The sequence below is a fragment of the Uranotaenia lowii genome, chromosome 3 (assembly GCF_029784155.1).
Source record: "Uranotaenia lowii strain MFRU-FL chromosome 3, ASM2978415v1, whole genome shotgun sequence".
In the NCBI taxonomy this organism is placed as follows: domain Eukaryota; kingdom Metazoa; phylum Arthropoda; class Insecta; order Diptera; family Culicidae; genus Uranotaenia; species Uranotaenia lowii.
In genome coordinates, this window is record NC_073693.1 from 121,386,889 (window position 1) to 121,397,788 (window position 10,900).

General features: G+C 33.6%; 1 protein-coding gene across 1 annotated transcript; it reads right to left on the reverse strand.

Annotated features, from left to right (window-relative positions):
- Window positions 1–692: 692 nt before the first annotated feature.
- On the reverse strand, window positions 693–10,297 carry LOC129755927 (loricrin-like). Its single transcript, XM_055752634.1, has 3 exons — window positions 10,144–10,297; window positions 974–1,670; window positions 693–908 (listed from the first exon to the last, which is right to left on the reverse strand). Exons 1-3 carry the CDS (start codon window positions 10,150–10,152, stop codon window positions 811–813), a joined length of 804 nt encoding a protein of 267 aa, XP_055608609.1. The 5' UTR covers window positions 10,153–10,297; the 3' UTR covers window positions 693–810.
- Between the last annotated feature and the right edge of the window lie 603 nt (window positions 10,298–10,900).

Consider the following 10,900-nt stretch of genomic DNA (forward strand, 5'->3'; position numbering starts at 1 on the left):
ATTTTTAGAAAAAAATTATTGATAATGGCAGCAGACTCTAAAACCAGCAGTTTGAAAATAAATTAAATAATATTCGAAGTAGTTAAAATAATATTAAGCAATCTCTCGAGGAATGCAACAGTTATTAGTGATTGTAGACTATCTCGCGCTTAACCGCTACGGATTCTAGTCTTTTGCTTTTTTTCGTTTTCCTGGCCTAGGTTGCCTAAGTAAATCATAGAAAAATCTGTAAATTTGAGCTTAAAGTTTACGAATATCTACGGATATTTGCTAATCTTGTGATTTTTTAAGTTAATATATATATAAAACTACCCAAGAATCTTGATTGGTTTCTAAACATTATAAGTAAATTGGCATGACATTTTTCGTGTCGCAATAATTTCGTGTTCGCCCTTTACTGTGCTGGCAAATGATGCCGTGGCGTTCAGTTATGACAAAATGAGTTTTTTTTCACTTTTTTCTGAGCTTAGGTTGTAGCCCTAAAACTTACGTCTGATCTTTGAGTGATTAATATGCTTGAAGTTTGATAATGTAATAGATATTTATTTCAGCAAATCTTATGGGTTTGAAGGAAATATTTTCGGACATCACAAATTGTAACATTTTCATTCTATGTTGAGCCATTTTTTTTTATTTACACATTTACAAGTTTCATTGTACAATTGTTCCAGGTTTTTTGTTTTGTTTTCGTGTTAGCTTTCTTTCTCAAAATGATGTTTGTTTTAATTCGAGTGCGGATTTGGCACTTTGAACACAGGTCACAAATAGACATTTCGATGTTTGAGGTAGAACGACTACGGCCGGGTCGGTTTACCAGCTCTTCCATCCGGAAGAACCTCCACCGTTGCTCCATCCACCGTGTCCTCCGGAGCTTCCGCCAGTGGACCATCCACCGTTTCCGTATCCACCTGTTGAAATTACAGTCGTTTTAGAGGTGCTGAACTTGTAATTTTATATTTTCAATCGAACTTACCACCGCTGGACCATCCACCTCCGTTGCCGTATCCCGAGCTCCAGCCCTTACCGGCACCAGCACCCGAAGACCATCCCTGGTTTCCAGAGCTCCATCCGGACGAGCTTGGCCAGCCACCAGCGCTTCCACCCTTGCTCCAGCCTCCCTGGCTACCGGACCATCCAGCGCTGCTCGAAGGCCAAGCCGAAGCTCCCGAGGACCATCCAGAGCTACCGCCTCCATAGCTGCGTCCAGCTCCTCCATGTCCGTAGCTGCCGCTGTTCAAGTTGCTGTACGACTTAGCATATCCACCGCCGAGGCCAGATCCGGACCATCCACCGACACCTCCGCCATTGCTCCATCCAGAACCGCCACCCTTGCTCCATCCGGATCCACCTCCCTGGCTCCAGCCAGAGTTGCCCTTTTTCCAGCCGGATCCGCCTCCCTGGCTCCAGCCAGCTCCCGAAGACGACGATGGCCATCCCTTGGAAGCGCTCGAGATGATGATGGCACTTCCGCTGCCTCCATGGCCACCTCCATAACCACCTCCGTAGCCACCTCCATAGCCACCGCTGCCTCCGGAGCTCCAGCCACCACCATGGCCGCCGCTGCTACCACCTCCGCCAGAGCTCCAGCCACTCCAGCCGCTTTCGGCTCCCTGCAGATCGTCCTGGGAGCAGATGGCCACTGCAGCCAGACAACTGGCGAGGATTGTGAACTGGAAAAAGGAAAGAGTTGAATGTTATCTATTTCTTTAAAAAAGTAACAATTTATTTTTTAGAAAAAATGTGGGATGCTTCTGCTGAAAATAACACATCGTTGATGAACTTTAAAAAAGGCGAATACGCCAAATGTAAACAAATCGAGTTATTAGCCGAGTGTAATTGTACGTTCGAAGACCTACATTGAGATTGTAAAAAAATATCTGAAGGGCTCTTGGAGCTGTCAAACTTTGAATGTGATTTCTTGAAACAGTTTCCAGCAAATTAAAACAATCAAAACGTAAAAAAATTGGGCTTTTGCTCAAACAGGTATAATTAGAGATCATTGCCACTTTTTGGTTTGACGACAAATTAAATATTTATTGCTTAATTTGAAGCTGTGAATGATTTAAATCTGCAATGCGTGATATCAAGAGTATGCCTTTCAACAATTACTTTAATAATTTGTCCTAGTCCTAGTTTTATCGTTTGATCCACGATTGTGACAAAATTTTCAATCAGGTCATATTTTGAAACAATTTTTAGAACTTGGATAGACGGTTTCATTTAAATTTAGGAAATAAGTATGACTAAAGCTATTTTGTTTGCATGTTCTATTTAAGTTAAGTTATGAAAAAGGAGCAGTATCATGAAGTAGTTTGGTGGCATTTATAATATATAGACTTAACAAACTTTGACTGTTAAAGGTTTTCTTTCAATACCAAATACTAAGAAGGGAATCGGTAACCCCATACTGCCGTGATACGCCGATGTGACGTATACCTACGCCATTTTTAGTTTTTGCCAAAAATAGAGTTTATCACTTTTCTCGCATTTTCCACTACTCCGGGACTTTTCATAAAATGTGATCTGTATCCAGTATCGAGATTATATGAAAATAAGCTGCTTTAAATATTTTAAGACATTTATAATTTGGCTTAAATGGATGAACTGCTCAAAATAATAAAAGACTTGGTTGAAAATTCAAAGATAAAAAAAAATTGTAATAACCCGAACACCTTAAAAACTTGTTTTGTCGAAAATAAAAATGTTCAACATCACAAATAAAAGCCCGATTTAATACACTTGACAGAGGATTGGAGCCTTTCTTACAGAGTATAAATTTTCTTTGGATACTTATGACACAATGATAGAATACGTACTTCAAAATCATATAGAAAAGATTTGAAAAAAAAAATCCAAAATCAATATTAAAAACGATATCCAGTACGTTTATCTTGAGATAAGCGAACTGGTATTTAAAGAGTTCATTTGAACAGTTAAAAAATTTCATTGAAATACATTTTAAATTGGTTTCGTGGTTGCGCTTGGAACTCTTAAGCTGCTGTCGCAGGTTCGAGTCTTGCATTTTTTTGTGTTCATTTTAAAACTGGATGTTTTAAACCAACTACAATATTGATGGCTGGCGGTTGCGCGTAGCCTAAGATTATACCTTTTACGAGCTCAATCTTGCTGAAAAATGGTTCAAAATAAGAGGATAAATGACATGATTAACAACTCATTGATTTAAATCTAAAATCTGAATCTGATTTCAAAATTTAAATTTTGAATGAAGAATCTTAATCTAAATTTTGAACATAAGTTCTATATTTGAATTATGAATCTGTATTCTTAATTTGAAGCTGAATTTGAATCTGGGATTGAGCTGAAGAGGGTTAATATGAATTCTCAAGCTAAGCTTTATTCTGAATCTGAATTCAAAATTTTTCTTAACATGACTTCTCAATCCGAATTTTAAATCTGACACTGGGTTCTGAATGTGCATTTGATTTTGAAATCCTGATCTGAGTTCCGAACAGAAATTCAAAATTTAAACTAAGAGCTTAGCTAAACTGAACCTGAATCTCACATTTAATCACATTTGATGTTCGAATTTGAATTCCGAATCTTTATTCTAATCTGAAATGCTGGATCCTATTTGAGTTCTTTGTTTTGAATCTTTTTTTTCTAAATTTCAAAAAACAATCTATTCTGGACTCTGATTTTGAAAGCTTCTATCAACTTTACAATTTTAGAAAATTGATTTTTTTAGTTTCGATCCCTCAGTTCAAATAGAATCTCAGCTGAAGAAGTGAGGAACTGAACCAAAATCTAAATCTGTAATTTAAACCTCAATTTCGAAACTTAAAATAAAGTGTGTATAGAAAAATCAGATTTTGTATTCTGTATCGACACCTGGTTCGGCTTTGCTTCCACCACCCATGGCGGACTTAATTTATTAACCTGAATTCTGGAAAGAATAGTGATTTATAAATTTGACCTATGAATTTGAATTCCGAATCTGTTTCTCAAAATGTATTCTATTTATTGAATTCAGAATCCAAATTTTATTTCAGAGCTCTGAATTTGCATTAAACATTCTTGTTCTGAACTCTGGTAAACCCATTTTTTTCTGAAAAATCCACAGTAGTCGATAAGAAAAAATGATGGAATTTTTTTTTTCATAAATTGCATAAGAAAAAGGGCTAAAGAACTTAATGTTCAGTTCTTTTTCGACAGCACCTATTCTGAATTTGACCTCTAAATTTGATTTCCATGTCTGTACCTAAAATTAAACTCTTTTTACTGAAATCTGATTCTCAATTCTAAATCTAAGTTTATTTCATGAATACAAACAACTTTTGTTCTACTTTTTTTCTGGAATTTTTAACCTGTCGATGATGTATTCCTATAGAAAATTTAATTTTAAGAATTTTTTAAACAATTTATTCAAAATTTGCATAACCACAGATGCTAAATTCCAAACAGAAATTCAAAATCTTCACTTAGTTTTGCCAATACGAATCTAGATGTCATATTTAATCTGAATTTTTAATTTAATATCTTGATCTGAATCCTGAATGCAAACGAAGTATTAAAATATATATTCCTAATTTTATTCTAATTGTAAATCTTGATACTGAACTGGTCTTAATTTTTTTTAGACATTAAAAAATAAAATTCAGAATTCACATTTACTTACATACATCTGAATCTAAAAATGAATCTGAATCCTGGAACTGAAATCTGAATTCCAATCTGAATCCTAAATCTAAATCTGAACTCTTAATTTCAATTCTTTCGAATCCTATTTCCTAATAGTCATTCAGCTGTAGAATTCATTTCATATAAAAGATCAATGATGAATTCCATGATTCATATGCGTTGCATATGCGGAGATATTTCAGACTTAATAATCTAAAAATGCATGTGAGCACATACTTAGGCAGAAATTGCGGTGAATCCGTGCACCCATGGTGGATATCCAACGTACTTACATACATACAAAAACATTTGAGAAATTTATTTTTGTGTAAAAATAACAAATTCAATCAAAATTCAAAAAGTATTTTAACATAATTTTCAATATCAAAATTTAAGTGATTTTTATAACAAATTTCATAGCTTCATCAAATTATAAACACAATCAGGAAAACTTTAATAAAAATTAATTCCAACACACACAAATTACAACTCTATACAGAAATTATGAACAATAACCATATTTTAATCTCAGATTACAAAGAAAACGCATCATCAGGTTGTAAGATTGCTCTGTTTTATTCGGGTTCACCCAGATATTTAATACACAATTTGGGAACGGTCCGGCCCCGGCCCGGTTATCCGTATTTGATTGAAAACTGCCCGGATTTTTCCCAGATTTATTGAACTTTTTCGCAAATCAAGCAAAAAAAAAAACAAATTTTGGGGTAAATTTTTTATTCATGCTTCCAGAACGAAGTCTTTTGAGCTATCTTTATTGAAATAATCATTAAACGTTTTTTGGAAGCATCAAATACGATTTCAAATCAATCGAAGAGTTTTGATGTTTTTTTTTTCATTTTTTTTAACTTGATTTTGTGGAGCAACTTCTGGGTTTTTACAAACTTTACCTGGATATTTCCCGGGAAGTTCACAAAAAGAAAACTGCTATTACTCATTTCTTTAATTGAAATAAAATACAAATTTATTAAAATTTCAGATATAAACATTTTTAAATGTTCACAGTTTAGCCATTTCAGAGGAATAAAATAAATAAATGGATCCGGTTTCAGATATTTGATTTGAAAACGTAGTAACTTTTGAAAGCATTTTACTTAATTTATGACCTAAATTAAAATTCAGTTAAAGAGCTTTGATTAAAATCCCTATTACAGAGAAGATCAAGAGTTACCCTTTATTTTTTTTTGTTTGTTTCGGCCGGACTTTCTTGTGGTTTTCTTTAATTGATATTTTTCGGTAATTTATGACGAAAAATAAAACTGCTGTTTTTTACGTTTCGACTAACTGATTTACAGCCATCCTCAGGAAAAAAGCTTGTTTTGCCGCCTGTTTCCTTTACGGCTATCGTCCAATTTTTTTTTCTCAGGATGGCTGAAATTCGGTAAGCCGAAACGTAAAAATTTTTGGTTTTATTTGTCGTCGTAAATCACCAAAAAATACCAATTACAGATTTAAAAAAAAAATTCAACTTGTTCATAGGAATTATGCATACAAAAATTCAAAAAAGAATTGAAAATAATGAAAAATGCCTTTATCTGATTTGCTGTTTTGATTTCATTCATTTATTTTATGGAGAAATATAACATCCCAAGCAAAGCAAATAACCAAAAGTCCCATAAAACAGGTACAAAAACGCTTACTCAGCCTCATCATTGATATGAAGTGCGTTCTATGCAGCTCAAAATTTAAGTTCTTATTGATACTTTCAAGTTTCAAAACAAGTCTTAATGATCTTCTATTCAGCTTCCAGCGGCCTCTTAATTCAGCTTCCAAAAAATCGCAAAATGAGCAAAAAAATTTCTCTCTATCTCAACTGAACCGTTGGCTTCGGTTCATATCACCTTCTCTTGATTATTTACTGTGTTCTGTACCGGTGCCGCCATGATGCCACGCGCCGGATTCCAAACTCGACAATTCGCTCAATTGCTTCTTTCCTACATATCCTACATATATGGCATCAGAATGGTCACTCAAGTACAAAATTACTTATTGAAAAAAAACTTACCCGGCCTGGGGATCGAACCCCGACCTTCGTGGTGAGAATCGAACACGCTACCACTAGGCCACGCCTAGATGTTGTTCTAACTGAAACTAAAACTCGAAGTGGTGATTTGATTTTGAAAGCACATCAATGCACTTTTTGTGACTTATCAAATCCCGTTTGAGCACTTTTGTGCCCTTTATGTGACTTACGAAATCCCGTATTGAGCCTTTTTGTGCCCTTTATGTGACTTAAGTCCCGTATAACGTACGTATAGATCACTTTTGCAGCTTTCAAGTTCGTTAATGAGCACATATAGTTCACTAATGGGAATTAGGCAAAACAAGTCACATACAACGTACATATTAATCACTTTTGCAACTTTCAAGTTCATTAATGAGTACATAAAATTCACTAAAGGGAATTGGGCAGTTGATTCTCTTTGTCAGCCAATATGTAACTTCCAATGCCTTCATTCAAGTAAATATGTGACTTTTGGTTGCTTGGGATTTCACTTTGAAAACTGATTAAAGATTCAGAAATGCAATAATAATCGTATTTCGATGCCGTTAAAATTCTGAAAATAGAATTTGTAAAAGCTTTTATGTAAGCCATTGTTGAACTCAAAAGATGCACATTTTGTATCTGAAAGAAAAATATGTTTAATTATGAAATCAGAATTCCGTTTTAAATAACTTGATTCGAATCTAGCATTATTCTTTCCGAAACTTGAAAACTTTTCTAGGTCTACCATAATGTTTCCAGATTGCCCGGAACTTTTCTGGGTTTGCAAAGATATTCAAAATCAAATTAGGGAAAATTCCGGTCCGGGCCAGTGGCTCGTGTTTATTGAAAAATGCTTGGATTTTGCCCGGTTTTATTAACTTTATTAGCAAAATCAAACAAATAAAAACCAATTATGATGGAAAATCTTTTCATTTATGCGTGCAATTCGAAATTTTTTTTGAAAAAATTCATAAAAATGATCACGAAATGTTTTTGAAGGCCTTAAATACAATTTCAAATCTGCTGACAAGTTTTAACGTAAGAATTTTTTTTTATTTTTGTTGAGTATTTCCTGTACTTTGATTATATTAGTACAGAAACAGCCCAGATTTTTGGTTGACAATTCTGAAATGAAATGTCCGGATTTTTCCAGGTTTCCAGATAAAAAATCCGGATACGTGCTGAAAAAATTTTTTCAACCTTCCATTAATCTAATTTTTCTATCCTTCTGGTTTTTTTTTATTCTTATATCAGAGCTCAAAACAAAATCCCAATTTGATTCTGATCTTCAAAATGATGATGCAAAGAGAAGCAAAATCATAATTATTGCTTTCAGTTATAACAAGAGGCTCTCAGTGCAAAAATAACCAATTTGGAGTTTTCAAAATATATTTTGTGGATTTTTTTTAGATTTTAAGAATTTTATTAACATGATTTAACATTCGAAAGAAGAATAAAAATTTTCGAAAAATATGTGGAAATGGCCCAACACAACAGCTAAAAAGTGTGGTTTCTCAAAATAAGTATTTATTCCTTAGACTATGGTTGCCAGAAATAAATATAATAATTATTATAAAACCGGAATGAATCAAGGCAATTTTCTATAAAAATCTGAAAACATCCGGGCATTTGATTTCAAAATTGACGATCAGAAATCCGGGCAAATTTTGTCAAAACCCAGAAATAACACAACCAAAATCAAGAGAAAAAATAATTTCTCAAAAAAGATTTTTTATCGTATTTTAGGCTTTCAAAAAATATTTCATGATTACTTTTGCAAAACTTGCTCATAAAATTTCGTTTTAAAAACTTAAATAGAAAAAAAAATTACAACACATATTGTTTTTTTTTTTTTGGTTTGATTAGCCAAATAAAGTGAATAAATCCAGGCAATATCTGATTTTTTTCAATTTTATCTGGGCAACAAAACCAAAAACCATAACTTTCAACAAGATTTTTTACATCAATTGTAAATCTTTTTGTTTTATTTTGTTAAAAAAAAAACAACAGAATAATAATATGAATTCGATTGTATTTATTGTCGGAACGATCAAATGAATTATTTGTTGTTTTTTCCTTGGAATAAATTAAAATTAAGTAAAATTTAGAATTCAAGATTTTCAATGTTTCCTTTACAAACTGTCGTCCAGAACCACTTAAAAAAAATCAAAGAGTCAAAGAGTTTCCTGAATTGCATTTTGAAATAACTAATTTTATCTCTTTGGTGAAGTCGAATTCAAAACAGTGATAAGTTAAAACAGTTAGCTTTGTTATGTATCCTTTATTGACAATAAAATCTTATCCGTTAAAAATACTTATACAATTTTTTTGTACATTTTTTCAATGGTAATGTATTGTAGTGGGGTTCCCAATCAAAACAAATAAATGTGTGATTGGAAAATATTCTCAAAACTCGGTTTAATATTATTTGTCTCTGATTCTGATTTTATCTCAAAACTTCGAAAACGTCAGTATGTGAAACTATAACCATATTAAATTAAATCGTTTTAATCTAAAACTGAAAGCCTTTATTACTTCCTGGTTTTTAAAGTACCGATAAGTCAAGTTGAATGTTAACTTTCTAACATATCCATAAACTATTTCAGTTCAAATAACTTTTGATAAATAAGTTTTGAATAAGGCCTTCAGTGAGAATTTTGTTTAAAAGTATTTTGAATAGTTGTGATGTGTGTCTACTCTTTAAAAAATTTGGTTTCACCATTACTTAATATGCTCTAAAAGGGACTGAGTTGAAGTTTAATTTAAAAAACTCACGATTTTCAAAGTGTTTTAAGGCAGTTTTTAATATTCTCAACTCAATCTTCAATGGTTTTGCACTAAAGCATTACAAAATTGGAATCAACAGATGTAAGAGTGTAATTTATTTTTTAAACATGATCGATCATCTTTAAATTATTAAATTGAAGAAGAAGATGACAGAGTCGAAGAGAACTTTAAACTTCATAAAAGTACAACGTGTGTTTCCTTTTGCATTTTAATCTTTATAATTTGTTTTGTTAAATTTTGATTGCTGCCTTATAGTCAACCAAGAGATTTTCTTCCAATTTCAGAATTATTTAACTAGTACCACACATTTATTTAAAAAAATCAAATTTTACTCGCTTTTAAAGGGCTGAAAGGCGAATTTTGCAAAATTTATTCAATAAACTTCAATGCAAGGGACAAATTGAAAGCGACGAACCAGATTGCAAATTTGAACTTCCACTAACCGGAATGTTATTTATCGAACAAAACTATTGTTACTAGGAAATAACTTCTGAACATTATTTGCATTATCAATCATTCCACTTTACGATACCACTTTATTCCTGGACACAATGTAAACATTTGTGAACAACCTACACAATGTTGTGTAGAATGTCCACAACGTGTCTTATTGAATGTTCACACAGTTATAAATCTTTGAAAGATTATGATCACTCAAACTAATAAACTGTTCACAAGATCGATACCCAATCCCAAAAACAAAAAACACACACCTTAAACATTGCGACGAATCCTTGTTTTCGTCCTGAACTACCGGAGGAACTAGATCACACTGTTGATTGGAAGACGCGTTTTGGTCGTTGATCCGAACCAAACTGTACCGATTGCCAAGAGCCCACCAAGCTTTTATATTAAAATGAGTGGAAAAACGCAACCCTTTAACAGTGGAAGCATCAGCATCGCGCCTCAGCTAGTTAATTCAACAAAACCGTTAAAAGACCCGCGACCCGCCGCGAGAATGAACCAAGCAAGAGATGAACGGCAACGTGAACCTTAACAACAACAACAAAAAAAAAAACAAAATAGTTTAAGCCGAACAAACACGACCTATTAGACAACCCCGTGGACAAATTACTGACCAAGTACCGAACGAAGTCTGTATCGACCATAAAAACAACCCCTTTTCGATGGATGATGAATGGAGCAGGATTGAGGCGGTAGAACGCCACCCCAAATGGAGAGACGAAGAGCGGCTTAATGAAATCGAATCCGAAGCCGGCAAGATCAACCTCAAACCCTATCCATCGAGTTGGTTGAAGTCACTGGGAAGCTTAAGGTGCTCAAATTACTCTCTGAGCGTGCGCGGCGTTTTCGCAGATTTAGGTTGCTCACGGGATGATCATTCATTAGTTAAGGTTGAGGTATCAGCCGGGAGATCCTGTTTCTTCTCTCCTTCAAGTCAGCTGCTGCGCAGCTCAGTTTTCATTCATCAGTTTTTCTGAACCTAGTACCACCAAGGGACCGGGTCGA

Bases quoted from the DNA above. Each gene is read 5' to 3' on its own strand.
- LOC129755927 (XM_055752634.1), bottom strand. The intron at 909-973 runs GTAAGTTCGATT...TAATTTCAACAG, and splicing joins AGGTGGATGGTCCAGCGGTG to GTGGATACGGAAACGGTGGA.